Source organism: Echiichthys vipera, assembly GCF_963691815.1.
Source record: "Echiichthys vipera genome assembly, chromosome: 8".
In the NCBI taxonomy this organism is placed as follows: domain Eukaryota; kingdom Metazoa; phylum Chordata; class Actinopteri; order Perciformes; family Trachinidae; genus Echiichthys; species Echiichthys vipera.
Window position 1 is genome coordinate 7,409,086 of NC_139833.1, and position 21,080 is coordinate 7,430,165.

A 21,080-nucleotide genomic window follows, 5' to 3' on the forward strand; every position below is an offset into this window, starting at 1 on the left:
ACTTTCCTTACAGACCTACCGCAATCCAGAGACACTGCATTCAAAGTGTCCTGCGTCAGACTGTAGGCTAAAATGTGGAAAAGAAAGCAAGTGAGTTTGTGTTTATACACAAAACATTGCATTAATATCAGTTTATTTGGTGGGAAATGTATTACCAAAGAACTATATACTGTATGTCATATTCCCAAAGCGATTTTAGTCAAAAGTGACTGGACTTGGTTATTTGTCTAGGAAGACGTTTCACCTCTCATCCAAAAGGCTTCATTAGTTCATGTACGCATCTGACCAGGCTGGGACTGGGCCAACTAAGGGCGCACTCACACTGTCCTTCCGCACCGCGCCCCGGGCTTTGGGGGACTTTCTAGACAAATAACCAAGTCCAGTTGCTTTTGACTGAAATTGCTTTGGGGATAACGATGACCTGGACAAATGAGAACATTCACGGGCCTATATGGCGTATTGCATGCTTTAATCAGATTATAGCAGAGGTCAGAATCATACTTTTTTGTCACAGGGTGATTTGGTTTCAGCCTCAGGTCCCCATATTTAACAAGTAACACACAAACATGTAATTTAAAAACGCAGGTGAAGATTTCCTTCCAAGCTGAAGTGTTTCCTGTAGTTCCAGTTTGCTGTGACGCAGTGTTTATGATGTTATTTTACCTGTAAGTTAGAGCCTCATCATCTGTAAAGTTCACTTCAGGTTCAAGTTGAATCCAGTCACTGGAGACCTGCTGCAGACCACAATCATGTTCACAGATAAGTGGAGAAGTTTCTTTTTGCATCATCATATAACTGAACACATGAATGAATAAAGGGGATTACCTTAATGCTTCCACCACCCTCAAGGTCTGAGCTTCTTGAAGGCCCTTCAAGACACAAATTCATTATTTTTAAATGTAATTTGAATAAATGAAATCATATAGTAACATTCCAGATGTTCTGCTGCTCTAACAGACCTTATAGCAAATTAATTGACTCTTTCACTATAGATTTTATTTTATTTTGGGATAATGTTGTTTTTGGTTCCCATAATTACCCTGAGAAAGAAGGTTACTTAAAATAAATCTGTTTTTATTTCTTGCAAAATTTCATATTCATTAAAGTAAACTTATGTTTTTAAAAAGGAAATGGAAGTTTACTTTAAGCTAATCACCAAATCAGCAAATGTAAAGGCTGTTAAAACTTTTATAATATGTCTAACCTTGTTGTATAATAATGACCTTGTTCTCTGTATTCTCCATGTCATCTGTGCCAACGCCTTTTAAATAAAGCTGTTGGGGAAAAAAGACAAAAAAAACAGGGTGGAAAATCAGTGAAGATGCGCTTGACAGTGGGGTTTAATATCGAAAAATGTTATTTAACGTTAGCTTTTTTAATACGAAGACGGACTAATTAAATAAAAATGTAATATTGTAGAATAATAACAGTCGACGGTTGCTTCCAGTAGGGGGCAGTAATGCAATTAATGGGACGCCAACGGCCGCAAAGCCCCGAAGAAGAAGACTACGTAACAACAAGTCACACATAAACAGGTGACCTGGTTTTCTGTAGGGTGTAAAGTTGTCGTTGTGTGACTTTAACGTTAATAAACAGACGTCTTTAACTCAGTTTTCAGTGATAATCCGCGTTTAATGTTTAAACCTGGGTTATTTTGCTAACCTCTTCCGTCGCAGCGTTATCTAACGTTAGCTAAGCTAGCATGGAACCTTCAACTTCCTTTTTTTTTTGTCGTGTAACTATGGCAACTACATGAGCTGCGGTTAGTAACGGTAAGTCATTCTCTTTGTGAGCTCCAGGTTTGTTATGTACAGTCAGCTTTATTGTTCATTTCTGCGGTATGTGCCAGCTAAAGGGTTCAAAAATACGTTTCTGTCTAAATACTGAAGGGTTACAAACAATAAATACATTCGAAATAATGCTAAAGAAATAGAAAAACACAAAAATATACAGTGCAAAACAAAGAAGGAAACGTGCAATGTAAAGGACGTACTGTTCAATATGCGCAATATACAGGAAACTGAAACAATGGATTGAAAGTGTACGATTAAAGGACATAAAAGACTAAATATAATAAATGTAAAAGGTGTAACAAAGTCTCAATAGAAACCAATGCCATTTTTGACAAGCTTTCTGTTAACCCTGATTAGGTTAAACTTCATTATCACTGCACAGGTTTGAGGTACTGGGACAACTAAAAGTAGTTGACATCTAACCAGTGTGCGAAAAGCAGTGAAATATGCACCAAATTATAGAATAAACAGTAATGTATAGTTTGTAAAATAAACAATAAGGGGCACATGCATTCAAAATATATTCTGTAGAGTTTGAGTAATATGGACACTGTGTTATGTAGAAGAAGAAGAAGAAGAAGAAGAACAATTCCTTTATTTGTCCTGCGATGGGGAAATTCAATTTTCACTCTATTATTATTTTTCATTTTTACACACACAGGCCCGAAATACACACACATGCACGGACAGGACCTATATACATGCAATTAATGGAGAGATGTTAGAGTTAGGGGGCTGCCAGTGACCGGCGCCCCATACAGTTGGGGGTTCGGTGCCTTGCTCAACAGCACCTCGGCAGTGCCCAGGAGATGAACTGGCACCTCTCAAGCCACCAGTCCACGCTCCATTCATGGTCCACACAGGGACTCGAACCAGCAGGGACTGGACTGAGCTACTGCTACTACTACTAAATAAATACATATATGATTGATGAATACTCTAAGTGATATTTTTGGAGTTTTGGAGAACATCTGCCCTCTTAACAGCTAAAAAACATGTTTAACATTGTTTTAACAGCTTGCTAGAGACATCAGCTGTAAAACAAGTTTAAATAAAATTCATTTTGTAAGCTCTATGTATGCAATTGCTGTTGACACTAGTCTTTATGCTGCACCACACCTCCCGTCTCGAGAGAGAATAATTGTAACGTATATGTTTGCCCATGGAAAAACCCATATAACATGAAATAATGAGAAATGTATCCTTATTGTTGTCACCTTCATCAAAAGTACAAGCCCAGTTTGTGGCGAAGGGAAGGGTTGCCACTAAATATTTTACAGACATTGGGTTTAAATAAAGTCAGAAGAAAATTTTAAATATTTGATGGGGAAAAAGAGGTTTATTTTGGAGTTACACAGATGCAGTTAATGGTTCTGTGAAGCCCCAACAATGAGGATAAAAGTCAATATCAACAAAATACAAGGGTTAAGTGATGCATGTAATTTTAAAATGTGGTAAATAGTTTTCAAAATGTAATACCAGTATCATACATTTGCTAAAAATAAGGGATCATTATCACGGCATGAAACAAAAACAGGTACCTACAGTATTCGATCATCAATCTTTGCTTCTAATTTAATGACATTAAGACACAATTAACACACCAAAGCAAAAATAAAATGTAAACCACCCAGCAAACGCATATTCAGAGCTGCACCTGACCTACACCGACGTGTTTACTTTGTAAAGACTATCTAGTATTTATTTACGCTTATTACTGCCGGTAGTCTATCATACCGTTGCTTCCAGACAAAAATATTAACTTCATTATATCCGCTAAAGCTGCTGTCCCCATGACCCGACCCCGGATAAGCGGTTGAAGATGAGATGAGATTTCTGTAGAATGATCTACCTTTCTTTAAAGATCATTTTCTTGTACATGCCTGGTTGGCTTTTGTAATATCTTCTGCTCTTCAAATCTACAGGACGGTGCCAGAAATGAGTTGCACTTTCCACCTGCTAGTTTCCCGGCGTGACCTCTTCCATGGCCGCTTTCTGCTCATCTTGTCTCGACAGTCCCTGCTGCTCAGGGCGCTTGGCTCCATGCCCCAGATCAGCCGCAACCTGCAGGAGAGCTATAGGCTTCTGCAACTGCCTGACGAGGGGAGCAGCAGTTCTGTGCAGGTGAAAGAGGCCTACTTGCGCCTAGCCAAGCTCTACCACCCGGACTCTGGGGCTCCGACTGCAGATGCAATGCTGTTTGCTCGGGTTGAGGAGGCCTACCGGGCTGTGCTTGCACATCAGAGAAAGACCAAAATACCTGATGAAGGGAAGGAAGAGGAAGATGAAGATAAGCCCAGAGGTACAGCGCTTCAACACAGACACTACCTCAGCTACGAGGGTGTGGGTTCAGGCACACTCAGCCAGCGTGAGCGTCAGTACCGGCAGATTCGTGTCGACCGGGCATCCGAGCAGGTTTTGGACTACCGACAGAGGGAGCATGAGAGAGCAGCTGCTGGAGAGGGGGCGCTGGTGGAAAGGGATATGCGTCAGCGAAGCCGAAAGATTAAGATCACCCAGGCTGTTGAGCGGCTTGTCGAGGACCTGATCCTGGAGTCAATGTCCCGAGGAGACTTCAGGAATCTTAGTGGCGCTGGAAAGCCACTTACCAAATTTGATCACAATCCATACGCTGATCCTATGACCCACAACCTCAACCGCATCCTCATAGACAACGGTTACCAGCCAGCTTGGGTCGTCACACAACGCGACATCCGAGAGACAACTGCTCAGATCCGAAAAAGGTTATTAGAGGGGAGGGCCAGGCTCAGTGACCCAGTGACTCCCAAAGAGCACAGCCAATGGGAGCAACTCTGTGCATCTGTAGAGGAGGAGTTGGTGAAACTAAACAAGATGGTGGACAACTACAACCTCATTGTACCGATGCTCAACATGCAAATGGTTCACTTCAGTTTGTCTCGAGAGATTGACCGCGCTGTGAAAGGAGCCCACCAACACAGACTGGACCAGCAGAAAGAGAGACAGAAGGAGAGAGAGAGGAGGAAGGGAGAGAAAAAAAGAGCCAATGCAGTAGCTAGGTCGAAAAATACCAAACAAGGCCTGTTGTCTTGGATGAAGAGTTTTCTAAGATTAAGACAAAAATGAATCTAAGTGTAAAGAAGAAAATATAAGGGATCAGTGGTTTATTATTTATTTTACACCTAAACCAATCATTACAGACCGCGTGGCAATATTTCAGACTGACTTGTTTCTGTGTTATTGAGACAATAGTGCCACCACTCTCTTCCTACTGTCATTATCCAGATATGCTGGATTGTCATCAGGTGTTCGGGGGAGAGCAGTATTGAATAATCATGGTTGCACGACTGTAAAGTGTGAGGAACAGCACGTTGATAATGGGGATTGCAACATGAGGCGATTTTATGATTCGAGTTGTTTCTGTGAAATTATTGATATGAAAATACAAACCTAACACTGTGCGTTTTGGCTGCTGTGTGACATTAAAAGTTAAGGTAATTAAAAATCTTGTGTTACAGAGTTTTACATTCTTCAATGTGGGAAACGTTGAAATAGCTGAATGTCTCATTCTAGTCCGGGAGCTGCTCCAGTGTTGCAAGGGTTGCAGATGACGATGGGCTCCTTGCTGCTGGCTCCGTTACCTGCAGCTTCCTTGTGCAGCGCCTGAGCGACAGCCCTGGACGGAGTCATCACCTTGGTCCAGTCGTGGGCGATGTACTGGTGGTACGGATCGTGAGAGCTCTCCAGCTTCTTGGAGCGAATGTAGCTGAGCATGATGCCAAATGTGAAGAAGCTGAACATGCCAACCACCAAAAAGATATACATCATGCCCTGAGACTGAGCGTGGTCCCTTTCTCCAGCCACGTGGTGCACAGCCTGCTGGGTAGTGTAGTTCTGAGGTATCTGTGGCGACAGTATGCTTGTGCTGTTGAGGCAGTGCTGCAGGAAGGAGAGCAGGAGCGACTGCAGCTCAGTGGTGTTGAAGTGCGACATGGCTGACCTCTGCTGGACGCTCAGCAAGCTGCAACTGAGGAGGAAGAGGAGACCATAAGAAAACGATTCATTTCTCAGGTAGGGCTGAACAATTCATTCAAATCGCAATATGGACTAGAGCAATATTGAAATCACATGAGGAGTAATCTTTGTTAAAGGCAAAATATGTGTCTTGTGCTGCTAAAAGGTCTCGGTTTAAGAAAACAATCTTTATTTGGCAAAGATCCAACACACCATAATGATTTTAATAGTTTTTAAAAAATAAAAATGGAATAACGGCTCCAAAATAATGATTCCCTCCAATATCATCACCTTATGAAATAGCCTCATAATGCAATGTCAGTCCAAATAATCGCAACTGAATGTTTTTCCCAAAAGTGTTCGTCCCTACTCACTGCACAGAAACTGTATTTCGCTATTGGCGACTGTGGCTCAATGAAAGAGTGGGTTGTCCTCCATTTGTGAAATTGGCGGTTCGATCCCCACCTCCCCAGGTCCACATGTCGAAGTGTCCTTGGGCAAGACACAGAATTGCTCCTCGTGCTGCGCATGGGTGTGTAAATGTGGTGTGAATGATTAGATTAGACGGTATGTAGATGTCCACTGCCATCAGTGTGAATGGGTGAATGTGACAAACACTGTGAAAGCGCCTTAAGTAGTCAGAAGATTAGAAAGGCGCTTTATATATATAAGTACATTTACTATTTAGTGTGATTAATAAATGACTCCTCCTAACCCAGTTATAACACCCCAATATGCAACAGGTAAAAAAGCAAAGCGTGCAGGTGACTAAACTCACAAGTTTCCTGTTTCCTTTCAAATCCACTTAGACAGTTGGGTGCATAAAAAGGCATTAGGTAAAAAGAAAGAGGAGCTGAGTGAGACCCAAACTAAGCAACACTGGCAAAGGCAACTCACAGTGTGATAAAGACTCATCTCACCGTGATTTTAAATAAAAAACATTCACAGAGATTTATTAAATTACATTAAGTGACACATCACTATGTTGTCATGTGCAAATTAAACGTATTCTGCGACTCCGACCCAACAACCTTGAGCTTGAACGCTTGATACACTCCTTTTAGTCTCAGCATTAGCAGAGTGAAGTTGATGTGATATAGAAACCGATCACTACAAATTGTAATGTGTTCAGTAGAAAGAAAATCCCACCTTTTCAAGTATTTAGATCAGTTCCTCCTGTGATTGGCTTCAGCAGACATTGGTCCTTTCTTGTATCTCCAGTAGGACTAGAAGCAGCTGGTCTCAAACTACACCTTGAATAGAAGCTCCATCCCCCCTTGTCTCGCTCATAATGTGCCCTCCTTCTTGCTCATGCTTTTAACGCAGAAGAGACATGCACCATGTTCAACTTGTCAACACTTTTAATGAAACCAGGAGGTCACAGGGCAAGGTCAAAAGCTCAGTATAGTGAGACAGTAGCGTAGCATGACTTAAACCACTGTCCTATGCTGGAATTAACAATTTACTGTAGATGTTTGGAGTTTTTATTGTCTTTAGATCAGACTTGTTTTCAAGCAGTGTTGATCTCATAACATGTCATGAAAATCATTGGAAAAATTTGCCAAATCGGCTTTAATGTTTTTATGTTACGACTGTGTGTGGAAAAAGTCTACCGGCAAGTAAACAGGGACAAACAAAAATTAAGATTTACTTGTAGATACACTTTACATCATCTTTTGTGGAAGACTGGTGCTAAAATCCAGTTTGTAAAGAGCGTATGTGGTTGGTTGTTCTGTGTTATGTAGTCATCTAAAAAAGAAAATCTCTAATGTTCACATTGTGCAGTAGGAATATGAGGTGCCGGGCTGCAGCAGGAGAACAAAGCTGCTTTCAGACTGGAGGTAGTTTAGACCGTCTGCAGCTCAGACTAGATCGAGTTACAACACAATCTCCTCCAAATGTCCTTTAACTGTGTGTGCGTGTGCGCGTGTGTCTGTGTGTGTGGTATTTAAGATAGAGATGTACATGCAAATATATATTTTTGTATCATTTTGTATCAAAACATTTTAAAAACACAGAATTTGCACAAGAAACATCGCAGACAACCTCATTAACAGTGCATCACTGTCGAAGTCAGCATAATAGGTTGTTAGTTGTTTAAGTCATGAGCAACACAGCAAATGCAGCGTGCAGAGGACAAAAAAAGTAATTACAAAAACATTTACTTTATTCAAGTTAATGTACAAATTTGGACAGACATAGAAAAGGATAAACATTTGGGATTGAGATTGACTAGAACAGTGTTTTGCCTGTTGATACTAGTAAATAAAGACACCCTGCTCATGTTTAACAGTGAGTGAAGTCAATACAATGAGTCACTTATGTTAAAAAGACTTCTCCGATACTTAAAATGCCATATTAACGACACTGAAGAACCCTCTTTTGGTATTATTAAGACATGAAATCGGTCAAAATGAAACACTTTGAAATCTTATAATTTTTAAATTATGGCAAAATAATTGCACTGATGGGTTTTTCTTTTGTGTGGTCAAAAGAGCAACTTCATTGCTACAAAGGCCCTGGGCAGCAGTAAACCCAGTATGTTTACACATTATATTTATTATATTATTATATACATCATATCCACCTCAGCCCAGTGAGCCACCAGTGCGTTTTTAAAACTGCTGCTTTATAAAAACAAATTTCCATCGACACTATTGATCCAGTATAGATGTGAGTGGGCCAGAGAGCTGAGTAATGCTGATATATTAGGATGTGTGTTTATTTTTAAGGGTTTCAAGTTATGTTGAATTAATAAGTTGATTAGTTTAATCAATAGATACCGCATCAGTGGTCATTTTAATAACTGATGCATAACTCATTGTCTTCAGTGAAATGCTGTGTTAGGATTATTTTGGGCTACGGTAATTTGACATTTTGGGCTCAAATAAATCCACAAACTTTCAATCATTGAATATTTAACACGTGTTTTACTAACACCAAAAAGAGATCTGCTCGGCCTACTGCCACCTGCACCATCAGCTTCTATCTAGGTTGCATATACGACTGAGCGTGACCGAGGCGCTCAGTATCTACTTCTTACACAGTAGTTTTGTCTTTGTTAGCAAAATCTTGGTAAAGTAACGAAGCTTGACTCTCGCAGAGATGATCTTTTTATCTGGTGGATACAAAATAGAATTTTTTTTTAAAGGGAAACACATGTTTTCTAATGTGTCATATGATCACATTTTGCTGAATCAGATGTGTGTATGGGCTGATGGTGAAAGCTAAATCTAACTCACCGGTGTTGTTACTCAAGCTGCACCCCGTCACAGTTGTCTTTTGATTCTAACAGTCTGGAAAAATTTAAATAAAAGGAAAATGATTTGGATGTGAGAAAAAGCAGGTGAAATATTTTGCTAAATCAAGCTGATAGTGATAAAGACAATTTCAAATCAACATATTTCGATCAAATAATCATATATATATACTGTATATATGCCTTTTCAGTATTAAATCTATGTCATTTATTCAAATCTCCTGTCATATTGGTTAAAGCCTGAAAGATTAATGTGAAATGAACAACTTTAGTAATGCATTACATGGAAGACTTAATGACTCACTCTGCCTGAGCCTTGAGAGCCTTCCGGGCGTCCCGAGCTTCATGCTCCTCCGAAATCTTCTTGTAACAGTAAACCAGAACCCCAATGAGCCACAGCTGCAGAACCACGATCAGCACGTACATCATAATCTCGGAGATCACCGCTGTCAGCTCCCGATTGGCTGGGAAAGAGGAACCAACAAGGCAGCATTACAGAGAAAGCATGTCCACCAGGGTTAAAGGGGGATGTGGGGATTTTTCAACAAGGACCCTATTTCTGCATGCATTTATGTGTAAGTGACTCAGGGAGACACCTCGTGCATTTATTCCAGCAACAAGTCACCTCATACGATTTCAGACTGGTCTTCTATAATGTAGTCAGACACTCGACTGAGCCAGTCAGTGGCAAACAAACACTTTTGGTGGACGCATATTGTCAGTGAATGTAGTTTTTAGAACCTCCTTTTTATTGTGTCCGCACTGCAAGAACTTTAGGAACCATTATCGTGTTGTTTCTGTCTGGCCTTGCTGTTAAGATCTTTGTTATTTTGATATACTCCATAATCCACACAGGCGCAGGGACGGGCCGGACGCATACACCCCTCCTTACCTACAGCCACCACGCTGAGCTCCACCTCCTTCTCAACAGTGACGTGCTCGTCATACTGTGGCAGGAAGAGGGTGCGGTGGATGGTGCAGCGGTACGTCCCCGTGTCATTGAAGCTGGTGTTATGAAGGTAAATGGCTCCTATCTGAATGTCGCTGTTTTTTGTCCCGTGCCACTCCAGACGGTCGCTGAAATCTACATGAAGGACGTCGGCGCTGGGGTGTTCATAGTGGAAAATCTGAGAGAAATAAATAAATGGGAATTTTATGAATATTCTTGTAATCCAGTGAAGGGTTGAAGTGCATTTTAGATTTCAAGAGTCAATACTTTATTGCCATATCAATGTGACAGATTGGAAATAGTGTGTGTGTGTGAAAGTGAATTAGTGAGCTCATAAAAGAGAAAGAAAGGCAAAAGTATAAACCAACCATTCATAAAGCACATAACACCTGCATTAAGAAAAGTGTAAAACAATATCCATTCCTGTAAAAGAATCAGGAAAGCATAAGAGAAATGGTCAAAATGTTAATAATATCCAACACATAAAAACATGGTCATGAAAGCTGGGTCATGACCGAAAGAACGAGGTCGCGGGTACAAGCGGCAGAAATGGGTTTTCTCAGGAGGGTGGCTGGAGTCTCCCTTAGAGAGTGGCTGGAGAAGTTCAGCATCCCTGAGGAACTCGGAGTTGAGCCGCTGCTCCTTTGTGTTGAAAGGAGCCAGTTGAGGTGGTTCAGGATCATCTGGTAAGGATGCCCACTGGGCACCTCCCTATGGAGGTGTTCCAGGCACGTCCAGCTGGGAGGAGGCCTCGGGGAAGACCCAGGACCAGGTGGAGAGATTATATCTCCACACTGGCCTGGGAACGCCTCGGGATCCCCCAGTTAGAGCTGGTTAATGTGGCCCGGGAAAGGGAAGTTTGGGGTCCCCTGCTAAAGCTGCTGCCCCCGCGACCGACCCCGGATAAGAGGGTGAACACCATAGATCAAACACTAGCACCTGCAGAGAAATTAGCAGCAACATCAAATGACCTGAGTGTCAAGTGCATAAAAAGAAGAACATCTGCCCCAAATACTTTTGTGCGGAGACGTAGCCTTCTATAATTTCTACGTAGTGATATACATTTACACCTTAGTAGTTACGAATGGTGGACAGTGTAGCACGTCCTTCTCAAAGTTTTACAGAACAGCTAATATATATTTCTTGTGTGTCTTAAGTAACACGGTTAAAGATTTACTTTGGTTCAATATAAAGCTAATTTACGGTAAATGAACATTATGAGCTTTCTGTATCTTGGCATGAACAGCTGCCCTGTTTCCTAAATACACGGAGAGCTGCAGAATATAAATGTAGAAAATACAGTTCAATAATTGAATAAAGGTGTGACTTTGAGTCAAATGTACTTTGGGAAAGCTTCATGGATTCGCTCAAAGCTGCTTGATAACTAGAAGAGAGCCCTTTTCATTCACAAACCCCAACCTCATTTAACAGTCAGGACTTTGGTGAACTCACATGCCTGAACTCCTCCTCTCCCGGCGGTTTGAAGTGCCAGTCCACTGTGGCTCGGGCAGACACCTCCTCTCTTCTCTTACAGGAGATGCAGCCCAGCAGGAATCCTTCTCCTGCCACAGCTTCAGTCATGGAGTCCACCTCTGCGCAGCCGCCGTGGCACTGAGACACTGAAGGAGTAGGGAAGAAAAGGAAGACGCAGGAGTAAAAACAACAAGCAGAGGGTAAAGAGACAATGGTACCACAGAGGAGAATAAAGAACGTGCAAGTGTTTTATTATAGTGACAACTCTTCATGAATCATTTATCTAACGTGATAGGAAAATGTGTTTAAATGTAAAAGAAATTGGTAACTGATCAAGCACATCTAGGTCTCAATAACTGTCTATGATGCAGCACTGCAACATATATACATATATGTTTTTAACACAGGTCTCAAAGATGTTTTCTGTTTGCTCCTTTGAGGAAAATCTGGTGTATTTGTGTAAAGCAGGTAAAAAAAGAAAGGTAAAAAGGTAATAAGACATAATAAAAAAGGAAACACAGCAGTATAAAAGGACACATCAATATAATTTACATACAAGAAAATAAAACATTAAACCTGGGAATAAAAATGACAGTACAGTGATTAAATAGTCCCAAGTTTAGTTTGATTTATATTTAATTAACATGAATCAATACTAGTTTTTTATATGATTGATCAGCCACAACAATTCAATATATTTCTTTAAGTTCAAGGTAAGTTTTTATCACAGCAATTTTATCATATTTTATTAAATATGTCTCCTAATAATTCAGCACCTACACATTTGTATTCAAGAACAAAGAACAGATGACTCGTGCTTTACGAATATGATTTACTTTAAAATAGTCCAATAAAAATAAATAACTCAACATTTAGATTAATTTATGACTAATTTACATGATCAAATGAGACTTTTAACAGTTCGTTTACTTGACCAATTATGCTAGAACATGTGTTTTTAATAAGAATGCACTCTACACTGTAGCTTCGATTACACGTTTTTTTATTTTTAAGAATTGATTTCACAAGAAAGCTGTGGGGATCCTGAAAAGACAGAAACACACTTTAAAATGTGGAACTTAAACTTGCAAAGTCAATAGTTAATCACAATTAAAGGTGTTTAGACTTACCCAAAAGATTGAAGACGACTAAAAGAGACAAGTGGCATATCATTTCTGCGGGAGCAACTTTTAAGAAGCCGTTGAACAAAAAATATGAACGTTTCCTGCTGAGAAATATCTGTGGTGATTACAGGTTACTGACAAAATGCCTCTTTATCCCTGATTAATCCCATGATTTTCACGACATATCAGTTAATCCAGAGTGTCAGTCCATTAGTTCGACAATCTTGCGAAGACCAAACATGTTTTACTGAAAAAACAAAAACAAATTAAGTCTCCGTGTTTCTTCGCAGTAGTTTTAAGTCTCCCCTGCAGTCCAGTCTGACTTTAAGGCTACAGCTATATTTAGAGCGTGTGAATCCAGAAGAGTCGGACGGTGTGAGTGTTGAAAGCCAACAGGAAACCTGAGATGATGAGACTTTATCCATAACTACAGCACGACCGTCTAAAGACAGACCACTGTACAGGCCAGTTTCTTCTGATCATAGTTTTACAAATTTAAAGTTTCCTACATCCTAAAAAAAATCCATGTTTTGCTTTTTTAGTGGTGCTTATAAACTTACTTATTACTAAATAAATAGACTTACTTACTTATAAATATGTGTGAAATGTTATTCAGGCTTTGGTTATTACCTTTGCTTGCCTAGTAAATGATCTTTGCCAAAATGCTGTTCTATGCAGTAGCTTTTATATTTATTATTTAATAGAAAGAAGCAGCAGGTCAGACATGCAAAATCATCATCACGCCTTGTTTTGTTAAACAAATCCTTTCAAACAAACATGCTTAGAGTGGAGCAAACAACCGTGCAGGGCTTAAAGGGACCGGTATATATATATTAATGCACTATGGTGCTTTATTTTTGTCTGTAAATACTGTAAATGCTCTGTTCTCCTGCCTCTCTCCACAGGTCAGGGGTCATGGTCAGCTGGAACCCTGCAGCTGGCAGGGATGTGGTTCTTTGCTCAAGGACACTTCAGCAGACGAGCGTTTGCTCCGGTTTTGAATGTTAGGTTATTAGAAGTGTAAGTAAATTCGGTTTTCTGAAGAAAGGAGAGATCTCAAAGGGACCTTCCTGGCCAAAGACTGGATAAATAACATAAAATAAAAAATGTACATGCTACTTTCTCCGTAATTCCATGTAGTGAGCTGACGTCTGTTGTCCGCATCTCTTCCTGTAAAAGACAAAAATCAGCTGCAGTCAGGAGTTGGTTGGAAGCACTGACAGCAAACCAAGCCGCGCTTTGATATTTATTTATTTGTATTTCATGTTAAAAAAATATATCGAAACAATAAATCTGCAAACTCAATAACTACATTTCTCATGAACAAATTACATAATACATATCCTAACCCTTCAACACTACTCATAAATTACTTTTAAAAATGTACCGTATTTTACGGATTAAAAGTCGCGTTTTTTTTCATAGTTTAGCCGGGGGTGCGACTTATACCCTGGAGCGACTTATGAGTGAAATTATTAACACATTACCGTAAAATATCAAATAATAGCCCGGGCTATTATTTATGTCAGTCACGTAAGAGACTAGGCGTATATCAGCAATCGTCACACACACACGTCAACCAATCAAAATTCGGCGGGGGCGGGACATGGCAGAAGTGCGTTGTGAAAAAAAGATGCTACCTGCTACTTCCGTACCTGACCTACATGAGTTGGCGGAGTTGTTCAGAAGTGACACCGAGGAAGATTTAGTGATTAACAGTGACAGATTGTTTGGTAAACGTTTAGTATGTTCTATATGTTATAGTTCTGTGAATGACTCTTACCGTAACATGTTACGTTAACACACCAGGCACGTTCTCAGTTCGTTGTTTATGCGTCATATAACGTACAATTATTCAGCCTGTTGTTCTCTATTCTATTGTTATTTTAAATTGCCTTTCAAGATGAAATGTTGTTTCTTGCTGTTGGATTTTATCAAATAAATTTCCCCAAAAAATGCGATTTATATATGTTTTTTTCCTTCTTTATTTTGCATTTTCGGCTGGTGAGACTTTTACTCCAGAGCGACTTTTAATCCGAAAAATACGGTAATTATTATATTTTATATAAAATTTTATCCAATACTTGGGTCCATATCTGTTTAATCGTTTCATCATCTACCTTCTTACCTCATTGTCACATTTTCAGGAAATTTGGTATTCACTGTTACGCAGATGACACCCTGCTCTATCTGTCATCCAAGCCCAACTCCCACCATCATCCCTCTCTCACTGTCTCCTCCCAGCTGAATCCTGGTTCTCTCATAACTTTCTCAAACTCAATAGACAGAAAACTGAAGTTCTCCTTGTTGCCTCCAAATCAACTCTGGCCAAGTATGACGATTATTCTATAACAAATCGACAACTCCATGGTCTCAACCTCCCCACCAGGTAAGGAGCCTGGGTGTCAGCACACTATCCTTTGAAACTCACATCAATAATATCACCCGTCTCTGCCCGTCTCTCACACCTATCAGCACCGCCATCCTTGTCAATACCCTCATCACCTCCCATATAATACCTCTCAAGCTTCTCCATAAACTCCAGCTGGTCTCAGCTGCCCGGATCATCACCAGAACCCCCTCCGCAGATCACATCACCCCTGTGCTCCAACAACTCCACTGGCTCCCTATCAAATATCGCTTCGACTATAAGATTCTCCTTCTCGCTTTCAAGGCTCTCCACAACTTTGCATCCCCATACCTTTCTAACCTCCTTCACACCTGCACACTTCTTCCTCCTTCACGCTCCTCATCACACCTCATGCCCGCTTAGCGACCGTGGGGTCTAGAGCTTTCAGCCGTGCAGCCCCCCGTCTCTGGAACTCTCTCCTACAGATCCTCCTTGAAATTTACTCTTTTCCAAACTTCTTATCACAGTTCAATTTTTTCAGAACATCATATTTTGTCTCGCCACACTTCCTGCTCTCTCTCCACCTTCAAATCACAACTAAAAACTCACTTCTCTCTAATGCTGTTTTGGTTCTTTGTTCCGTTTTAATGAAGCTGTCTGTGTTCTTGTTTTGTTATTCTGATTTATTATTGGGTTCTAGTTTTTGAATTAATGTTGAACTTCTGTAAAGTGACCTTGAGTGACCTGAAAGGCGCCCAAAAATAAAATGAACTACTTTATGTTATGCGCTTATCTTTAACCTATATATATAATTTATTTTTTTACTTACTCTTCTTAGTTATGTGCATGTTTATATGGATATACATATGATCTCTAACATCTAGAACGGTATACTTTATTGTTTATGTTTGCACTATGTCTTCTGTTGTCGTAGGTTTGTCTTAGGTGCTGTTGTTTGTTTCTATGTGTGTTATAAATCAATACAAAATTTGATCCAAAAAAATATTTTGTCTGGTTAAGTAAAAAACAGAAAAGGTGACTAAATAGTCTCTCTTCATCAAATGGCCTGACAGTCAGTCAATGCCATTGGCCGGTCAGAAAAACAAGGCCACTGAACTCAAGGCTGATAAAACAGACATTGACTGAAGGCCTTATCTTACGTGCTGACGCAGTGACACAGAGATTCACGTGGTTGGAACTGTTTTTCCTTAGGAGAGCCTCGTCACAAGCCGGGTCAAATGAAACATGTCCCCCTACAAACATTAACAACATGTAGGGTGTACACGGATAGGGTATAAGCTGTGTTTCTGGCAGCCAGGCTGTGTGTGTGTGTGTGTGCATGTTCATGTATTTTGGCTGCATTAGAGGTCATTGTTGTTGTCACGTGATGTAACCGGATGACACAGTGAAGCGCTTGATAAGGGTACTTGCCTCTTTTAACCTTGTGGTAGCCCGTGAGTGATAATGACAATAAAAATCAGCCCGAGCAATCTTGGAAATTAGACAGAGGGTGAGTGAAAGACCTTGGATTGGCACACACACACACACACACACACACACACACACACACACACACACACACACACACACACACACACACACACACACACACACACACACACACACACACACACACACACACACACACACACACACACAACACACACGGGAAACTTCAAGGAAATGTTGACATACGATAAACCCTGTGTGTGTGTGTGTGTGTGTCTGTGTTGTATATATGGGGGGTGGGCTGCATCTCTGTGACCCTACACACAAACACACAGTGTGTGACACACCTCCTTTCTCGCTATGCTGGCGATGTTTTTTATTTTTAGCACAGATCCAGTTTCCAGTCGCCCGATTCAGCAGCCTGAGGTGCTCAGCAACACAACTCCCTGTATCCTGGAGCGGTCTCTCTGCCCACTTGGCTGCATGTGTAACGCAGACGTTGGCTTGAAGCGGAGCCGGGGAAGTGTCGACTGCAGGGAGTGAGAAGACGGAGGATGCTCAGAAAATCTATGGAGAATCTGAAATTGCCAAGTCATTGTGATGCTCTGCCATCGTTTTGAAAGGATACAGAAACAACCGCTGGCTCTGAATCTAAACTGACAGGCAGGTAAAACCAATTAATTACAGCAAAAGATGTGAATATTCTTCAGGTTTTTAAATACTGTATAAAAACTGAAATTATAACTGACCTTATTTCTATCAGGGTTTCTAAAGTTTAGTTGTTAAAGTGTGAGGATATATGCAATCTTGCACATTAAGTGATTTCACATCCTGGAAATAACATGATGGGGGAAATGAATAGAGATAAAGTTGAGGTAGTATTTCCGGTGCAGTACGCTAAAACTACTGGTGTCTTTTAAACCCAAGAGCCAAAATGATTAGTCAATTAGCTGATCAACACAAATCTAAGCTGCTACAAATTTGTTTTTAATCAATTCATCAATTAAAAGTAGTTTTTCAGGCACAAACTAACTCCCAGTTGTGTGGATTTGTTGCATTTATTTGTCGTGTGATAGTAAACTGAATATCTTTGGGTTGTCGGTCAGACAAAACAAGCAATTTTAAGATGTTACTTTGGGCATTTTCTTTTTAACACAACCCTATTTTTTTCTAAAATGATTTGAAAATTGATTGAAATCTGGAAAAGTAATAGAAATAATAGAATCAGTAATGAAAAGAATCGACCTAAAAGCTGTTGGTAAAAATGTCAACATCCACACTTCATCTTAAAAAAAAAGTCTGGTCAATGTATGTTTCTTTTGTTTTCAGCTTCAGACAAGGTGACCTGTCACTGGCCTTGTTTACTGTATGTGTCCTGGAGGAGAAGATATCCAATCTCCTGCAGGCTGCATCCTCCCTATAATAGGGCATGACACCATATGAAGCGATGCTGCAACAGGAGGCGAGGGGTGAGATGAATATGCCTTTATGCCATGCACACCATGCCACACTGCCTTTTTGTTGCATGAAAACGTACCATAATAAATGACTTAATTTTAGACAATTTCTGCTTAATAAGGACTCACATACTATGATAAATGATGAGTTATGAGGTCAGAAATAATGACTGCACACAACCTCATTTGACACAAGGGGTCGCCATGTTTCTGTCCCATAAAAGCTCCCTTCAAATGAACTCTGAGATGATGCTAAATGTGTGGGTTTACCTGTACTCGATGCTCGATACTGTGGAAAACGTGTGGTGACTTTCCATAAAATGAGGCTTCTGCTGCGAAAATACGAGGATTGCTCCATTTGTTTCTCCTCGTAATAGAAACAAAAAACTTTAACAAAAGGCCCAGTTAATACATGCAACGTGGTGGATTTGTTTTAACTCAAATAAGAGCAGTAAAGTTGTTAAAATACACAACAAATGTTGGTAGTTTGCGTTTGAGTGATGTCAACAGTCGCCTTCTTCTCTCGCCACATCCTCTGGACAGTTATTTTCCCGGACTGTACCACAAAGTTTGTCGGTAGGGGTGTACGTCTGCTTTTGTTGGTGGCGGTGTACACGTGTTGCATATAAACATATATATTTTTGAATGCACTTCCTGAGAAAACAGCGAATTCATTGTGGTGTCGTGCTTTAAAATGAAATATGTAAAAGAGATAATGCTTTTCTTGATGAGACTTATTGTGACCCACCCCAACATTATAAGTGAATGGGCTGACCCAACTGGCGTTCCTTTTCACTTTTCGACAAAAAAACTATTGTCTGTTACTTTAAAACCCCAGTTAACACGCTGCTAATGCAAAGCTGACTTCGGGTCGTTGGCTTTAAATGTCGTTTTTGATAATAGTGTATTGTACCGGGGTGTTTTTATGAAAAGTGGAAATGGAAGACAACGGCGTGGTGCTTTATCCGCTGGAAGTTAAAGCCTGTTAGCCCAGATAGTCATCTTTTTGTGAGCTGTCGGCCTTCAGAGGTCGAGGAGAGGGGGAGTAACCTAGCTAAACTCGGTTGTGTTTAGCTGTTAGCTGCAGCCGGCAGATGCGTCTTTACGCCACCGAGAATGTTGATGTGTTCCTGTGAGAAAGTGGATTTTAACATTACTCCCCGCACCGTCGCTCGGCTTGTTTTCGAGGCCGAGCAAGATAACAGGAACGGAGGAAACTCATCCAATGGGAGGTAGGAGTTTAATCTGCCCAGGCTACACGGGTTTGTTGTTCTGTGTCCTGTTACTCTTTTCTTTCTGCAAGGCTTTTGTTTTGTTATGGAGGACTCAACAAATAAATGCATAAATCAGTTACTACAGGAATCAATAAATGCAGAAATACAATTATAAATGTTGAAATAAACGAATAAATACATGCTGAAATAAATATACAAGTAAAATAAATTCAGGAACAAATAAATAAATGCAGGAATACAATTATAAATGTTGAAATAAACGAATAAACACATGCTGAAATAAATATACAAGAAAAATAAATTCAGGAACAAATAAATTAATGCAGGAATAAATAAATAAATGCAGAAATACAATTATAAATGTTGAAATAAATGAATAAACACATACTGAAATAAATATACAAGTAAAATAAATTCAGGAACAAATAAATAAATGCAGAAATACAATTATAGAAAAATAAATACATGCTGAAATAAATGTATAAAATACAGGAATAATCAATGAATGCAGAAATACAATTATAAATGAATAATTACATGCTGAAATAAATGTATAAAATACAGGAATAATCAATGAATGCAGAAATACAATTATAAATGAATAATTACATGCTGAAATAAATGTATAAAATACGGGAATAATCAATAAATGCAGAAATATAATTATAAATGAATAAATACATGCTGAAATAAATGTATAAAATACAGGAATAAACAATAAATGCAGAAATACAATTATAAATGAATAAATACATGCTGAAATAAATGTATAAAATACAGGAATAAACAATAAATGCAGAAATACAATTCTAAATGTTTAAATAAATGAATAAATATATGCTAAAATAAATGTATAAATACAGGAATAAATCAGTAAAAGCAGAAATATTATAGACGTTGAAATAAATGAATAAATACATGCTGAAATATATAAATCAATTTAGGAATAAATTAATAAATGCAGAAATGCAATTATAATGTTGAAATAAATGAATAAATATACGCTGAAATGAATAAATATAAATAAATAAATAAATCGAGAAATGAATCAATAAATGCAGAAATGCAATTAGAAATGTCTAATGGATACATGCTGAAATAAATATATAAATAAATAAATACAGGAATGAATAAATAAATGCAGAGATGCAATTGTAAATGTTGAAATAAATAAAAACACATTTTGAAATAAATGTATAAATAGATAAATACATTTTTGACATGTGAACACAGAAATATATGTATGTAAATAAAAATGTAGAAACCAATGTAAAGCATTTATTTATTATTTTATTTATGCATTTATTTATTTGTTCATGCATTTATTCATGCTTTTATTTATTAATTTATTTCAGCACTTATTTATCTTTTCTGCATTTATGTATTTATTGAGACTTCAGTCTCCGCATTTTGCCCATCGGTGTTTAACTGCAAACATCATCATGTCAGGAGATATCTGTGGTTGATAGTGTTTCACATAACTGCAGATAACTGAAGTGCTGCGTTTAATAAACATGCAACAGCTGTGTTGGGTAATGGACTTTATCTGTTCCTTGCTTCACACTGACTGCAGAAACTTGTACTTGCTTGTTTGGGCTGTTGTGCTCCTCGTCAGAAATGGCTGTGGTCAGCGTGTAATGTGTGATAATAGCTTGACATGGCCTGTGTTTTATGACGAAAATAAAAAAGATCAAGCGTGTGTGAACCAAAGAGTGAAGGCTGCGCGAGGATTACGGTGGATTACTCTGGACAAACTCGTCTGTGCCAAGATTGGTCTTGTTCAAACAGATCACGGCAAATACTATCAGACTTGCTTGAGCCCTGGCCTTGAAGTGTCTGCTTTGAAGGCAAACAATGGAGTGTGACACACACACACACACACACACACACACACACACACACACACACACACACACACACACACACACACACACACACACACACACAACCCTTCCCTGTTGAAGGACTCATCCGCTGCATGGTTTCGCGTAGTTCTGA

The 21,080-nt window shown here is 39.4% G+C and overlaps 4 protein-coding genes across 6 annotated transcripts in view; 2 read left to right on the top strand and 2 right to left on the bottom strand.

Moving 5' to 3' along the window:
* The first annotated feature begins 1,546 nt into the window (after positions 1 to 1,546).
* dnajc28 (DnaJ (Hsp40) homolog, subfamily C, member 28) lies at positions 1,547 to 5,157 on the top strand. 2 transcript variants are annotated; one of them, XM_083918929.1, is made up of 3 exons: positions 1,547 to 1,772; positions 3,576 to 3,631; positions 3,719 to 5,157. In XM_083918929.1, the coding sequence occupies exons 2-3, from the start codon at positions 3,621 to 3,623 to the stop codon at positions 4,896 to 4,898; spliced, it is 1,191 nt and encodes a 396-aa protein (XP_083775055.1). In that variant the 5' UTR covers positions 1,547 to 1,772; positions 3,576 to 3,620; the 3' UTR covers positions 4,899 to 5,157. The 2 variants fall into 2 exon arrangements, with proteins under 2 accessions (XP_083775055.1, XP_083775056.1); XM_083918930.1 differs by lacking the exon at positions 3,576 to 3,631.
* A 179-nt stretch (positions 5,158 to 5,336) lies between these two features.
* On the bottom strand, positions 5,337 to 5,765 carry LOC310950110 (uncharacterized protein; the record flags this gene model as incomplete). Its single annotated transcript, XM_083917772.1, has 1 exon — positions 5,337 to 5,765. One exon carries the CDS (start codon positions 5,763 to 5,765, stop codon positions 5,337 to 5,339), a length of 429 nt encoding a protein of 142 aa, XP_083773898.1.
* A 3,263-nt stretch (positions 5,766 to 9,028) lies between these two features.
* On the bottom strand, positions 9,029 to 12,925 carry LOC310949973 (sodium channel regulatory subunit beta-1). The gene is made up of 5 exons (XM_083917609.1): positions 12,598 to 12,925; positions 11,447 to 11,613; positions 9,938 to 10,172; positions 9,350 to 9,509; positions 9,029 to 9,082 (listed from the first exon to the last, which is right to left on the bottom strand). The coding sequence occupies exons 1-5, from the start codon at positions 12,638 to 12,640 to the stop codon at positions 9,037 to 9,039; spliced, it is 651 nt and encodes a 216-aa protein (XP_083773735.1). The 5' UTR covers positions 12,641 to 12,925; the 3' UTR covers positions 9,029 to 9,036.
* Positions 12,926 to 17,842: 4,917 nt separating this feature from the next.
* Positions 17,843 to 21,080, top strand: part of gramd1a (GRAM domain containing 1A) — a 35,715-nt gene continuing 32,477 nt past the window's right edge. Inside the window, exon 1 of one of the 2 annotated variants that reach the window (XM_083918050.1) lies at positions 17,843 to 17,859. Coding sequence is in view for 1 of the 2 variants with exons in the window: in XM_083918051.1 (XP_083774177.1) it covers positions 18,964 to 19,079 (116 nt within the window). In the remaining variant the exon portion in view is untranslated. Of the gene's footprint in view, positions 17,860 to 18,793; positions 19,080 to 21,080 lie in introns of those variants that run through there. The other variant, XM_083918051.1, reaches the window with a different exon arrangement.